We start from the raw sequence: 16,247 nt of genomic DNA on the forward strand, positions 1-16,247 counted from the left end.
TACATATAGAATCATATAATACAAATGCATCATCTACATCTATCTGTCAAAATCTCGGATCTCTATACAAAATCCAGGAGCCATGCTATGAGGGCCATGCTCCTCCTGTATCACCCCCTCGAGGTGGTCGGCTCTGCCCTACTGACTACTCTGATCTAGCTCTGCCACCCGTGGTCCAGGAACTAGCCCCTCTCTCAAAATCAGGCTGCCGCTGGTCGGCAGGTACGACATCATGATATAGTGACCTGTAATAGGCTGCCTCTCATACTACCTGTGCCTCAGATCGCCTGGCTGAGATGGCCTCCTGCATCACTGTCACGCTAGCCCCCAGCGTAACCATTTGCCTCGCTATGTCTCACTGCCTGCGATACTCATCAACCTGAGCCTGATATGTCGCTTGCTCGGCATGCAAGGTAGCTACCTCTCCCTGTAACCTCGCTAGCTCCTCAGCATCAGCACGCACTACCATACCCGCAAAATCCCCTGCATCCACTCATGCCTGTAAGGCTGCTAGTGCCTCCTGTGTGCTATCTGCTCTAACTCTCTGCAACTGTACCTCTGCCTGTAGCCTGGCAACCTCTGCCCGTAGACAATCCCGCTCAACCCTGACTATGTCTGGCTCCTCTCCTGGTACCTATCTCTGTGGAGGCGCCTGTGGTGGTACCCGTGCATGTGCTTGTATGTGAGGTCCCCTCTGTGGTGGCACCTGTGCTGCTACGACACCCCTCCTAGCAACTACCCTGCGACCATGTGGTCCCTGCTGTGCTCCCTGAGCTGGCACTGCTACCATAGTTTTCATAATTTCATTGCATCATAGAATATCTTTGAGTGTGACTTCTTCCATAGTCATATCTTGAAAGTATTCTTCTTTTCATATAGTTTAGGATCATATTGCACATTTATTTTGCACTCACATTCACATTTGCACTTCCACACAAGGGATTTACTTATTGTTGTGTTTGTGAGAGCAGACCAAACATACCCTCCATCAGAGATACACCAACAATGGCAACATAGATGCCCTTGTTGATTATTAGAGGTGGTTGGAATTTTGGATTTTTTGGTTGCTTTTGTGAATTTCTTTTAAACTAGCTTGATTCCTTAGGCTTCCAGCAATTTGCACATTTTTCCAGCACACAATTTCAAAGGTTCCTTCTTCTACTAAACATCTACTAGATTCCTATTGTTGATAACAATTATCCAATTGTATATTGTCATTGAAGTTACACAATTGCTATACTCTAACTAAGAATTTCTAGTTGGAACCAAGTTCAAAAGACTCTAATATTCACCGAGCAAAATTTAAGAAGGAGAGAAGTTTAATAATTCATGTGTAAATCGAGTTAGGTTGGTTACTAAGGAACTTAGTGATAACCGAGTGACCCAGTTTTAGCCAACCTTTAGTATATTAGTTTTATCCATTTGTTGGTTTATGCAGGCCAACTCAGTGGATGTTATTTGTTTATTTGAAAGGGCTTCCAAGACGACTTGATATTGTGTTTCATATATATGAAAAGTCAAGTTGTGGATTGAAACATGAGAAAGTGGTAAAGAAGATAAGAGGCAAAAAGAGAAGGATATTTGATTTAGAACAGAGTATCCAAGGAGTTGCAAAGAAAATTTTGATCAAGGAGGATCTAGAGGATAAGCTAGAATAGTGATCTGAATATGCAATCTAGTTACTTCATCAATCATGTCAATCATTGTTACTCTCTAACAATTGTAGCAGTGAAGAAATCTCTTAACTGAGTTGACTTAATAGTCATTTTGTAAATCCTCTAATTAGGTGGAATTTCTAGGTTGAAGTGTCTTAAGACCTCTAACAAGGCCACTCCTAATAGAGTGATTTAAATCCTTTAACACCTAGTCACACCTAACAGTGTATTTTGTAACCTTTAATAGGGTTGGCTCCTAACAAGGATCACTTAAGAAGAGTGAAAAGTCGTAACTAGTTGCATTGGTGGTTTTCCCAAATTGGGTTTCCACTTTAAATCTTGATGTCTCAAGTGTTCATATTATTTTCTTACTACTTTATCTTTTTGCAACTAAGTTACTAAAGGTTAATACAAATTAATATATTAGATTTCTTTGTTAACTGAGTTAATTGAATATCTAGTTCTAGCTGAGCTATGAGTTTAAAGGAAGTTTGTATTCGCATCTAAGGAAATTAGTAGTAACTAATTCACCCCTCCCCTCTCAATCACTCCTCTTATATTTCCAATGATTGGTATCGGATTTGTTGGTACTTGCAAAAAATGTTTGAAGGACCTAAGCTAAAGATCAAGATGTCTTACAGATGAGAGATTCCCAAGTTGAACAGAGAAAACTTCAAAGCATGGCAAGAACTCATGAAGCTACATTTGGGAACCATTGGAGATACATGCCTAAAATTTCTAGAGAACTAGTATGTGTCACCTCCTAATCCTTTAATCGTAGATCAGATGGTAGAGAACAAGAATCACAACACAATGATGATTGACATTGCTTCTTCTCTCAATTATGTTGAATTTGATGAAGTCAAAGATTGTCTTACTACTCATGAAATGTGGAACAAGTTGCAAAAGTTCTATAGAGGAGATGAAAATGTGAGGAGAGCCAAAGAAGAAAGTTTAAGAAGCCAATTTGATCAGATGAAGATGAGAAAAGATGAAAACATTGCAAAATGTACTGAGAGAATCAAAGCAAGCGTGAGTGCAATTAGAGCTTCAGGAGGAAAAATAGAAGATGAAATAGTAGTTAGCAAGGCATTAAGAACTCTTCTTCCTATTTATGCAGTTAGAGTTTTAGCTATTGAAGAGATGAGATGTGATCCCAAAAGTGATATAACTTTGGATGAACTAGTGGGAAGGTTAACATCTTTTGAGTTGGATAACTTGGATAACTATCTTTCTGGATCTCACAACATGAATCAACATCCAAAGAAAAACTTACCCTTGGTAGAAAGGGAGGAAACTCAAAAAGAAAATAGTCTAATAGTGAAGAAGAAGAAGAATCTAATGATGATCTTGAAGCCATTGAAGCCCTACTTGCAAGGAGGTTATCAAAAGGAAAAGGTAAATATAAAGGCAAAATTCCATTGATTTTTCTTTCTTGTGAAGAAGTTGGTCACATTGCTACAAGGTTTCCAAACAAGGAAAGTAAAGATGACAAAAAATTCAACAAGTTCAAAGGAAAGAAAGATTTCAAGAGCTACAAAGACTACAAAGAAAAAGGTAAGAAATCTTTCTATATTGCTAAAGATTCTGATAGTAATAATGAAGATGAAATGGTATATATTGCTATTAAAGATTAATTAGATGATGAGGATAATGAAAAGATGGCACTTATTTCTCATGTTAGGAAGAATGACACATGGATAATAGATAGTGGTTGTTCTCATCACATGACTAGTGATAAAACTAAGTTTGAACACTTGGAGCACTATGATGATTGAAGTGTTAAATTTGGAAATAATAAACCATGTTATGTAAAGGAAAAAGGCTGCATTACATTGATTGATGGAATCATATGTGATAATGCCTACTGGGTTGAAGGACTAAGACATAATCTTCTAAGTGTGGCACAAACAAACAACATTGGACTCAATGTAGAATTCATGAATGGGAAGGCCAAGCTTCTAAATGGTGAAGGAAACCTAGTTGGAACTGGCAATTAGACAAAAGGTAATCTATTCTATCTTGATCTCACTGAGAGTTCATGTTTCTTGGCACATGTAGAGGAAAGTTGGTTATGGCTTAAAAGGATATGTCATATAAATTTTGATAATATGGTTACAATAAGCAAGAACATAAGAGTAAGAGATATTCCAAATATGAAGAAACCTGAAATGGCCATATGCAAACAATGTTAAATTGGAAAGATGAGTAAAACTAGCTTCAAAAGTAAAAATTTCAATACTGAAGAAGTCCTGGAACTAGTTCATATAGAGAGCTACACTGGAGACAAATTCTTCATTTTGTTCATTGATGATTATTCTAGGGTGATGAGAAAAATTTACTTGAAGGATAAATCTGAAGCTTTTCAAAAATTCAAGTGGTATCTGGCTAGAGTTGACATAGAAACAAGTAAGAAGTTAAAATGCTTAAGATCAAAAAGAGGAGGAGAATTCATCTCTAATGAATTCAATGAGTTTTGCAATGAAAAGGGGAATTAAAAGACAAGTATCTGCACCTAGAACACCTTAGTAGAATGACATAGAAAAAAGAAGAAATAGATCCATCCTAGATTGTGCAAGAACACTGAGATAGAGAAAAATGTTGCAACCAAATACTGGAAGGAAGCAATCAACACAACAATTCATACCTTGAATTGAGTTCAACTAAAGAAAGGTACAGATGAAACACCTTATGAATTATCGTATGGCTATAAACCTAATGTCTGTTATTTCAAAGTATTTGGAAGCAAATGTTATATCCTTAAAGAGTCAAGGAAAGGAAATTTTGATGTGAAAAGTGATGAAGGCATTTTCCTAGGATACTCCAACAAAAGAAAAGCATATAAATGTTTGAATCTTGCTACTCACAAGGTTATACAAAGTGCACATGTAAAAATTGATGAGTTTGTAGAAAAGAGTGAAGAACAAAGAAGTACGTAACCTGAGGATTACATAAAATTTGTTTACTTTGGACCCGATACCTTATCCACCCTTCAACAGATTACCCCACCCAAATCACTCAAGTTTGGTGTGTCAACTGTGTTGGCTCTAGTGTCAACCGAGTTGTAGCCAATGCAACCCGAGTTGGAGACAATTCAAACCAAGTATCAGATAGAGGAATGCAAGTCATAGTCTCTAGGAATTGAGTCTCACATAATAGATTTAGAGAAGAATTTGGAAATTCATAGAAACTTTGAGCATGGTAAACCAAGTGAATCCAATCCAAAATCTAGAAGTAATATACCTATACTTGCTAGATATGTCAGAAGGCATCATGTACCTGAGAAAATAATTATGAGATATCTAAAGGGCACTTAAGACTATGGTCTATGGTACAAGAAAAGAGGGAACTTCTAGTTAAGATCCTTTACTGATGATGATTAGGTTGGAAACATTGATGATAGGAAGAGAACTAGTGAAGGAGCATTCTTTCTTGGAAAGAGCTTAGTATCTTGGACAAGTAAGAATCAAAATGTCATCTCTTAGTCTACAACAAAAGCATAATATATTGTTGCAGTAGTTAGTTGCTCCAACATAATGTGGCTCAAGCAACTATCATCAGGAATGAAGGAAGAAATCAAGGATCTAGTGGTTATCTATTGTGATCACACAAGTGCAATCAGTATATCTAAAAATCTAGTGATGCACACCAAGATAAAACATAGTGCAATCAAGTATCATTTTATGAGAGAATTAGTTCAAGATAAAGAGGTTAAATTGGAATATGTTAATGCAAAGGAGCACCTGTTGCTGACATATTTACTAAATCATTACTTAAGGATGTATTTTTGTATCTAAGAGGAAAGCTAGGGGTCATTCCCCTATTTGATGCTCATTAGAGTATAGATTAGTGATGCATTAACCAAACTACTTTGAAGATCTATCAAGTCAATGCAAAGAAGTTAGAGCTCATTGCATATGAATAAATACATCAAGTACATTGTAAAAGCACTGTATCAAGTCTTTTGCATTTGATGTCAAAGAGGGAGAGGCTCATGTTATAAAAGATTGGTGTAATCAGAGAAGAAACAAAGGCAACAATCTGCAAGAGGGAGAACTTAATTTGGTTGGTACTGAAGATAAGATGGAAAAGGGAGAATCTCAGAGGGAGTTCTCATGGATGGATAGAGAATCAGATTGAAACTAAGGATATTATAAAATATCATAAATTATTTGATTGCTCTAAGTTTTCTTTTCTTAATGACATATTGTGTTGCCATCAATTCCAAAGAGAAAGATTGCTAATAACAATTATTTAATTGTATATTGTCATTGACGTTACACAAATGTTATACCCTAACTGAGCATTGTTAGTTGGAACCGAGTTCAAAAGACTCCAATATTTTTCGAGAAAAAGTTCAAAAGAAGAGAAGTTCAAGGATTCCTATGTAAACCGAGTCAGGTTGGTTTCCAAGGAACTTAGTGGTAACTATTGATGTGAAATTTTGCACCTTTGCCTAAAGTTTTTACCTAAAGGAAACCTTATGTAACATGGAAACAATCTCAAAAGTGTGACACTTTGCAATTTGAGATTGAGTCTCCAGAGAAGGTTGGATTCCTTAATATCAGGGTGCACCTATCTATTTCTTGAAAGGAAAAGGGAGAAGGAATGCATAAAAGAACTACCTATTCTAATCTAAAGGGGGTGATACACCAAATATTATTGTTCGATCTTATCCCTACTTAGGGAAGCATAGTTCATCAATATAATCCTCAGATACACAGATTCTATCTTATCTTTAACTCAACAATCATGCACAAATCAGAAATCAATAAAATGATTTAAGGAAAGAACTTCATTCTATATCATTTTAAGATAAATAGACAAATCATATAACTAAAGAATGAAAGAAATACATCAATACAAGGCAAGAAGATATTGCATGATATATTAATGAGAGAAGGATATACAACTGAGAGTTATATTTATTCACAAGCAAAAGGGAAATTATAGTAGCATAGCATAGAAGAAAATTGCTATAGAATCAGAGAAAAGACTGACCCTTGGAAAGATTAAAACACTTGCTTTTATAGTTCAAGCATAACTAAGAAGACTTCTACCTTAAGCCAAAGTTCAACTACTACCATTAAATTTGCGAAGAACAATAATTGCATATACAAGAAAGATCAGATCAGACACACAATCAAATGCAAAAATTCTAGTCTTGTATGCAAAATAGAGCATGAAAAGACAAGAAACGATGACCATTACTGCCCTACTGGGTAGATGGATAACCAGACACTAGAAGGAATGGAATTGCATTTATCAAGAATGAAGAACATCAAAAGGTAGTTTTAGTCAATCGAAAGGATTGATTTTCCATTAACAAGCTGCTTCTCTTTGTTCTCAACATGCCAAGTCATCGATGTCATCAATCAAATGGAGTCAACCATCAACCTTGCCACATGGCCCAATATCAATGAAGCATTCTGCCACCTCGGCTAGTCTTCTATTTTCTTATTAACCTATGGACTACTCTGCATTTGTGGCTTTGCAACTTGCTTTCATCTATCCTCTTAACCACAATGACCATGTGATCCATATGAAATTGGCCCTTCACACCATCACCACGGTTTAGGCCTAATAGTCTTCTAACCATGTGACAATTTGAAATTACTCATCTTGCCTTTGTCACCCTTTCGTAGCTAAAAACTAAGGTTAGCATCAAATGTCTGAGATCCTACGAGCATTAAAAACTTAACTATTGTTATCCTCTGTTTGCACTATCGTGACTTCAATGTTGACTGCAATCTAGACCCGTACAACTATGCAAAACCATAACTTAACTATGACCACCTCATCGAAACCACCAACTGGATTCCTCCACTAACCACTACGAACAAGTGAAACCATAATATTGATTACCATCACCCAGTCACAACTTAACTCATTAACCCAAAGGTTGACCCTATGACTGTGTGCACAAAGCATTTCACAGTTTCGCTACCCTACCCTAGTTTATCCTTAACCTTCTATGACATTGTGAATAGGGTGTTTGCTACATCGCTACTCTAACCTTAGGTTAGCCTTGACCTTCTGGTGGTGTGAAAACATATAATTTGAATTGATGTGGTTAGTTTTGTAGGGTCACAACTTGAAATCACTTAGAGTTGAAACTGCCTACAATCATGTGACTAAAAACTAATTGCTCCATCACAACTATTAACTAGATGTTAACCCCCTGAACCACGAAGTTTTGTTGACGGTTGAGAAGACTATGTCGCACATTCACAACATCCCTAATCATTAAGTCTTAACTGCCTGTGACTGAGCAAAAAGGGACAATTGCATCATTGCACCTTGAAAAGCCTCCTTCAATACGAAAGTTATAAGGCTTAGGGATTTAAGAGAAAAGTCAAAGTTTTATGTTGTATCCCTATTGGCCTGCAAGTCATTAATGAATAGTCAAATGAATGTGGACATGATTTTCACCCTTGATATTCAAATTTTGGAAGGGGGCAAAAATGGTGAACAACAATTGAGTGACCCAATTTTAGCCGGCCTTCAATAGATTAGTTTTATCCATTTGTTGGTTTATGCAAGTTGATTTGGTGGATGTTATTTATTTATTTGAAAGGGTATTTAAGTCGACTTGATATTGTGTTTCATATATATGAAAGGTCAAATTGTGGATTGAAACATGAGAAAATGGTGAAGAAGATAAGATACAAAAAGAGAAGGATATCTGATTTAGAGAAAAGAATCCAAGGAGTTGCAAAGAATATTCTGATCAAGGAGGATCCAAAGGATAAGCCAAAATAGTGATCTAAATCTACAATATAGTTGCTTCATTAATTAGGTCAATCATTGTTACTCTCTAACAATTGTAGTAGTGAAGAAATCTCTGAATAGAGTTGACTTAACAATCATTTTGTAAATCCTCTAACCAGATGGCATTTCTAGATTGAAGTGTTTTGAGACCTCTAACAAGGCCACTCCTAACAAGGTGATTTAAATCCTTTAATAGGGTCACACCTAATAGTGTGTTTTGTAACCTTTAACAGGGTTGGCTCCTAATAGGACTCACTTTAGAAGAGTGAAAAGTTGTAACTAGTTTCATTGGTGGTTTTCCCAAATTGGGTTCCATGTTAAATCTTGGTGTCTCATGTGATCACGTTATTTGCTTACTACTTTATCTTAATGCATCTAAGTTACTAAAGGTTAATACACATTAATATATTAGATTTCTTTGTTAACCAAGTTACATTGAATATCTAGTTCTAACTGAGCAATGAGTTTAAAGGAAGTTTGTATTGACATCTAAGGGATTTGGAATTGTTTTAGTAGTAACTGATTTACCCCTCCCCTCTTAGTTGCTCCTTTTATATTTCCAACACTCCTTCCTTGTTAGGATTGTCTTGGTTGGGAGGTGTTTTTTGGCTACTGCCATCTAATTTCCTCTCCATGAAGTTTGGGTGTCCATTTCCCTTTTATTTATATATATTTCAAAGGTTCCTTCTTCTAGCAAACATTTGCTAGATTCCTTTGTAATATCTTTTTCTCCCACCCTCAATTATTTTTCTAATTAGCTTAGTTGATTTTCTTCTGCATTACTAAGCTCTGCTAAGGTATTAATTAACTCTGCAATTTTATTACTATTCTCTATTACTTCCATATTCTTTATGATATTGTAGGTTAAATTGATGTCCATTGTTGGGCTCATTTGGGTCTCTATTGCATCATTTCCTTCTTTAACTTCTTCAATTTATTTTGCTATATTGTTTGGTGTTGGTATGTTCCCTACTGCTATTTTCAAGGTTTGATGTTCTTCATGTGTCTCTTCTTGAATATTTAGTTGGTCCTCTAAGTTAGTTTCCAATAGAAGTTTCTCATGAACCAATTACTTGTATTTTTTAGTGTTCTCCTTTATTTTTCCATTATATGAATTGTTGCTTCTGTAGTGTATGCACTTCTTCAACTTATGTGTTTTGATTTCCACTTCTTTGATCTTTAACAATTCTTTTTCTATGTCTTGTATTTGTTTCTAACATTCTTCTTTATTTGATTTCCCCTTCTTCAATCGCTTGATGGGGTTCCCATAGTTCAATTTCTTGAGCCATTCTTTAATTGTTTTTGTTGTTTATTTCCAAAAGGATCTCAATGGTCCTAAATGTTTGTGGCTTTTCTTTAATATGTTAAGTTGCCATGTATTCCTTCCATACTATGAGTCTTGGAAAAATGCTTCTTAGATTTGAGGTTTTGCCCACCTTTATTAAGCTTCCTCTTTATGATTCTCTTTGTTGATCCAAGAGATCGATTTCTTGTATGTATTCTTCATATTTAGAGTAATTTAAATTGTAGATTGATCTATTGGTTATTATTTTTATTTGTTTGTTCTCATTTAATTTAGGTTTTAGATTGATTAACAGTTTAACTTCGTTGGAGGATTTGTAGTTTGCTTCTAATCCTAAGAATTCCCCTATTGCAAAGCCTATTCTTTGTAAGATGTGAAAATTGATAAGCCCTACTGGAATTCTTCAACTTCAACCCAAGTTGGCATTACTATTGTTTTTATTGTTTCTTCATTACAGTTTGGCATCCATCTAAATTTTTTTACACTGTAACCTTTAAGAAACTTAAAGAACCGGATAGGATACTATCTTTGATTGTTGTGCTTTTGCAATGCAGATTAATTAAATTATTTGAGAGAGTTGTTTTACTTACTTGTTCCTCGTAGAAATTATATAACAAATCAGTCAGTTTGTCCCTTTTGGTTTCAGGCCCATTCTAGAAGACAAAGACTCCCAATTTTTCACATTCCATCCATCATAATTCACTATTAGGGTTGTTGACGATTAGTGTGTTATGATATTCTTGTTTGTTCCATAAGGAGATATTTGGGGCCATACTAGTATTAGGTATTGTGTTAGTTTTTCAAATAGACTCAAAAATTTTGCCAAGAAGGGCTTCTAGATTATCTAGGGTGCCATTCTCTTTTATGGATACTTTGGGTTTATTAAGGGCATTGATTCAAGGACTGTGACCTATGGGAATCCTATTGACTTTGGATATGTTTAGTGGATGGAGATTTGGGGCGATTTGTGAAGAAGAAGTGGGTCGAGCTGAGTTCTTTTTCTTCCTTGATGCTATGGTTCTCTTTGAGGTCGTGTTAATAGTGCATTTGGAATGTTTCAAGAAAGAAGTTTTTGTCTGCTTCCCCTTCAATCTTTGTGGAGCCTTAGTGGTATTATTGTCTCTATGTAGGGGATGATCTACCAGGTTGAAATTATGCTTCCTTTGCTAAAGCATTCTGCATTCTTTTTTAATCCTGATAGACACCCATCCTTTGCAATTTGCTTCCTAATTTGGGTTGTTTCCTTTGGTTTGATTTGAATATGACCTTCCCTTTGGTTGTGCTTGGTCCATTTCCTTAATGTTTTGGGGTCATCATAGCTTGACATCTCCCTTTAGGGTGTATTTTGTTTTTGCAAAGTAGATTCCTTAGCAATCTTTGTTTCCTAGAATTAATGAAGACTTTGTTTTCTTTGTTCTATTTTGGCCATGTCAATTGTCGTTTTTCGTGCAACCTTCCTTTGTGTGACACTCTTGAAATTCAACCAAGGCTTTAAATTTGTTTAATGTACCTAGGGTTTTTTCCATCACATATTTGGTGTGCACAAAATATTTCCCTCCCTAAGGTTTTTAAGGTGGATTCACATTTTGCAAGTTTGCTTATAGTAGAGTCATTCAAAGTATCGTAAAATTAGTTTGTTTAATAATATAATAATACCAACTTAACTCAACTATTACTAATAATTCTAAAAAGTCATATTTTTTTTCTATGTACAAACTTTTAAAAAATTTATCTTCCCAAAAATTTAGTAGAATCTTAAATATATACTTAAAAAAATTATGTCTCGATATGTATTTAATAACAACCATAATTGTTAAATTTTTTTTTTTTTCAAATTGACATTTCTTAATGTATTAAATATATATTTTTATTAATAAAGTTAAAAAAATATTTTATGCTTTTTAATTTATTGTAAACGCTTTAGAAAGAAATTATTCTGCAATTAATTTAAATTTTTTATCTTTTAAAAATTTAATAATAAAGATATATTATAAGATTTAACTTAATTTTTAATATACAAGTCTAAGAAGGTCAATATTCTTTATATCTACAAAATAATCTACAAAGAATTCATTTAACACATTTTCTCATTTTTTAATCTTTTAAAGACTATTATAATAAAAATCTACTAAAAATTCCTACCCAACTTTTGATAGCAAGTCTAATGAAACCATATTTTTTAATATTTACAATTTAAAAAAATATTTATTACAATATTTTTAAATTTATTGCAAACATTTTACAATAAATTTACTAAATACATTTTCTCAACTTTTAATCTTTAAAAAAAAATTATAATAAAAATCTTTTATAATTCCATCCCGATTTTCAATTAAAGTCTAAAAGATTGTAATTTTTTATATTCAATAACTTTAAAAATATTTAGACTCTCCAATATTTATTATATATTGTATACACTTCAAAAATTACTAAACATATTTTCAAATTTCTATTTAAACAAGTGCCACGTAATGGCTAGTATTTGCCCTAATAGATGCATTAGAAAATATAAAGTATCTTGTAATGTATATTTTAATTTATTTTAGAATATTTTAATATTAATTTTATTATATATAAATCAAATAATATTATTATTTATATACTTGAAATTGTAATAGCTATAGCACTAATATATTAAAGTTTAATCAATAAAATATTCTAAAACATATAATCATGATATATTATAAATATAAAATAATATGTAATAAAAATACATAAATATGGGTGGTAAAATTTGTTGTTGTAATAGATTTATTTATATTATTGTATTGTTTTATTCAATATATTATAAATATGTAATTTTATTATAAAAATGGATAGTGGAAATTTAGCTGAAAAAGAGGAAATATGGAGAAGCCTCCTAGAAAAGGGCTCATATAAGACAAAATCAATTAAGCCAATAAAATTTGAGATAAATAAATAATATGATATTAAAAATTAGTAAATAAATATAAAATATTAAAAATATTAAATTTATTATAAAATGATTATTCATGATTGGTTGAAAAGAAGAAAATTATTGCAGGTGTTGTGAAAAGTGAATGCAATAGTATATTGCCTACCCCTTCAATCTTTGTGGAGCCTTAGTGGTATTATCGTCTTTGCGCTGTGATGATCTAGGTCAGGTTGAAATTATGCTTCCTTTGCCAAAGCATTCTGCATGTTTTTTTAATCTTGATAGTCACCCATCCTTCGCTATTTGCTTCCTAATCTGGTTTGTTTCCTTTGGTTTGATTTTAATTTGACCTTCCCTTTGGTTGTGATTGATCCATTTCCTTAATGTCTTGGATGTGTCATCATAGCTTGACATCTCTCTTTAGGGTGTATTTTATTTTTGCAAAGTAGATTCCTTGGCAATCTTTGTTTCCTAGAATCAATGAAGACTCTATTTTCTTTGTTCTATTTTGGCCATGTCAATTGCCATTTTTTGTGCAACCTTCCTCCGCGTCACACTCTTGAAATTCAGCCAAGGCTTCAAATTTGTTTAATGTACCTAGGGTTTTTTCCATCGCATATTTGGCATGTGCAAAATATTTCCCTCCCTGAGTTTTTTAAGGTGGATTCACATTCTGCAAGTTTGCTTATAGTAGAGCCATTCAAAGTATTTGTAAAATTAGTTTGTTTGATAATATAATAATACCAACTTAACTCAACTATTACTAGTAATTCTAAAAAGTCTTTTTTTTTCTATCTACAAAGTTTTAAAATATTTATCTTCCCAAAAATTTAGTAGAATCTTAAATATATACTTAAAATTTTTATGTCTCGATATGTATTTAACAAGTGCCACGTAGTGGCATGTACTTGCCTAATAGTTATTAGACTAATTAGAAATTAGGATTTAATTTTTTTTTTTTTAATTTATTATACAAAAGTTAGAAAATAGAATGAGTATGGAGTGGCATGTACTTTTTGTTATAGTTTTTATATTAATTAAAAATTATAATTTAAATAATAAATTTAACACTTTTACTAAAAATTGAAAAAAAATCTAAATTCGCATTACATTTATGAAGGGTATAAAAAAATTCTAATATTGGTTAAAATAAAGACAAGAATTTACTAATTTTAACTTCAACTAAAATAAATTCTAATTAGGTACAAAATAATTTAAATATTTTATTAGAATATATATAATTATACAAATATACATTTAAAATAGTTTACTAAATTATTTAATTTTAATTTTTAAAAATGAAGTTAGTGAAGAAGGTTATAACCAATCCTTCTCTATATTTAAAATTGTATAATTTATAGATTATTGCATATCAAAATGCTATCAGAATCACCTACCTTAGGATTAACTTAATAAACTCTTTTTTCTTGAATTATTAATTTTTTTAATAATATAATTATTTCTTATTCAATTTACAAATTGTGATATTGAAATCTATGTAAAAGAAAATTTACAAATTGTGATATTGAAATCTATGTAAAAGAAAATTTATGTCAAAAAGTATGTGAGAATCTAGCAGAAAATAAATGAACATGGAGGTAGCCTCCGAGAAAAGGGGTCTTATAACACCAAATAAAAAGAACCAATTATCATTTAGATAAATAGTATAGATAATATATGAGAATAATAAATTTATATAAAAACTTTAGAAATATTTGATAAAAAGAAAAATAGTTCATTTTCATTGGTTGGTTGATTCTAAACTAATTCACTTATTGTGCAAATTGAATGCAATAGTACTAGTCTACCGGCAAGTATAATAACAACCATAATTGTTAAATAAATAATTTTTTTCTTTTTCAAATTGACATTTCTTAATGTATTAAATATATATTTTTATTAATAAAGTTGAAAAAATATTTTATGCCTTTTTAATTTATTGTAAATGCTTTACAAAGAAATTATAAAGTTTAATGATAAAGATATATTATAAGATATAATTTAATTTTTAATAAATAAGTCTAAGAAGATCAATATTCTCTATATCTACAAAATAATTCACAAAGAATTCATTTGACACATTTTCTCATATTTTAATCTTTTAAAGACTATTATAATAAAAATCTACTAAAAATTCCTACCCAACTTTTAATAGCAAGTATAATGAAACCATAATTTTTAATATTTACAATTTTTAAAAATATTTATTACAATATTTTTAAATTTATTGCAAACATTTCACAATAAGTTTACTAAACACATTTTTTCAACTTTTAATCTTTAAAAAAAAATTATAATAAAAATCTTTTATAATTCCATCCCGATTTTCAATTAAAGTCTAAGAAGATTGTAATTTTCTTATATTCAAAACTTTAAAAATATTTAGACTCTCCAAAATTTATTATATATTGTATACACTTCAAAAATTACTAAACATATTTACAAATTTCTATTTAAACAAGTGCCATGTAGTGGCTAATATTTGCCCTAATAAATGTATTAGAAAATGTAAAGTATCTTGTAATGTATATTATAATTTATTTCAGAATATTTTAATATTATTTTTATTACGCCGAGAGGCGTTCTATACAATGGCAGCACAAATGCCCAGCACGGGAATATGCCAAGATTCTTTGTCAATAAAAAAGATTTGGGAGCAGTTACAAACTTCCAAATTAAATATTAAAAAAGAATTCCCGAAATAATAGTTGGCCGAAATAATAGGAAGCCAAATGGAGGCTGAAATAGTAGGCTTGAAAAAGTAGGGCCCAAAAAAGTAGGACCCGAAAAAATAGGGCCCGAAAAAATAGGGGCGAAATAATTTCAATATGATTTTTTTTTTTGTTAAATATAATTTTGCATGCACATTCATGCTTATTTTTTGCGGGGAGTGGGGGAATTTGAAACAAATTCGTGGAATGTGAAGAGACGTCTGTTGGGGGATATGAGGAGCCTCTCAGAAGTTATAAAACCAAGGCTCTTCATTTCATTTTCATTTTATGTTTTTGCAAGAAGGAAGAGGTGGAGGTTATTGGAGGATTAGATTGGAGTTTTTGAATAGGATTAAATTGAAGTTTTGGAGTAACATTTTTGCAGGTGAGATTTCTATTTTTTATTTACATTTTCATTTAGATTTAGATGTAGATGTAAATTGAAATTCAAAATTAGTTATAATATTCTACTTTGATTTAGATTTCAATTTTAATTAATTTCAATTTGGTTGACTCTCCTCCACAACAAACAGTGTATTGTGTATTTAATGGGTGCATTGGAATGCAGATTATCAGCCTAATGGCCAATCTCCAGTTTCCTCCACAAGCAAACCAATCTCTGGAAAGATCCCTCTTCTGAACCAAAAGGATGTGGCAGATTTCTCTCCTCCCCGGCCTCTAAAAACAGAGGAAATTCCCAATATAGTTGTTGATTTTCGAAATGTTGCCATGAATGCAATAGATGCAGGTATGTTTTTTTATTCTTATCTATCTTGGTTTGAAGAAGAGAATGTTCCTTTTGTTGACATAATCAGTCCTTTTACGAACAGGGTTTGACGGTGTTGAGATCCATGGGGCGCATGGGTACCTTGTGGACTAGTTCATGAAGGACAGCGTGAATGATTGAACAG

At 32.1% G+C, this 16,247-nt stretch overlaps 1 protein-coding gene across 1 annotated transcript in view; it reads left to right on the forward strand.

The window, feature by feature from the left end:
* The first annotated feature begins 611 nt into the window (after positions 1–611).
* The window catches only part of LOC149575940 (putative 12-oxophytodienoate reductase 11), a 28,493-nt gene continuing 12,857 nt past the window's right edge, over positions 612–16,247 (forward strand). The window contains exons 1-2 of the mRNA XM_089793638.1: positions 612–678; positions 15,905–16,084. Of these exons, the coding sequence (XP_089649764.1) occupies positions 612–678; positions 15,905–16,084 (247 nt within the window). The remainder of the gene's footprint in view (positions 679–15,904; positions 16,085–16,247) is intronic.

Source organism: Cupressus sempervirens, chromosome 1 (genome assembly GCF_028749045.1).
Source record: "Cupressus sempervirens isolate cs-2001-9-10 chromosome 1, ASM2874904v1, whole genome shotgun sequence".
Taxonomy (NCBI): Eukaryota; Viridiplantae; Streptophyta; class Pinopsida; order Cupressales; family Cupressaceae; genus Cupressus; species Cupressus sempervirens.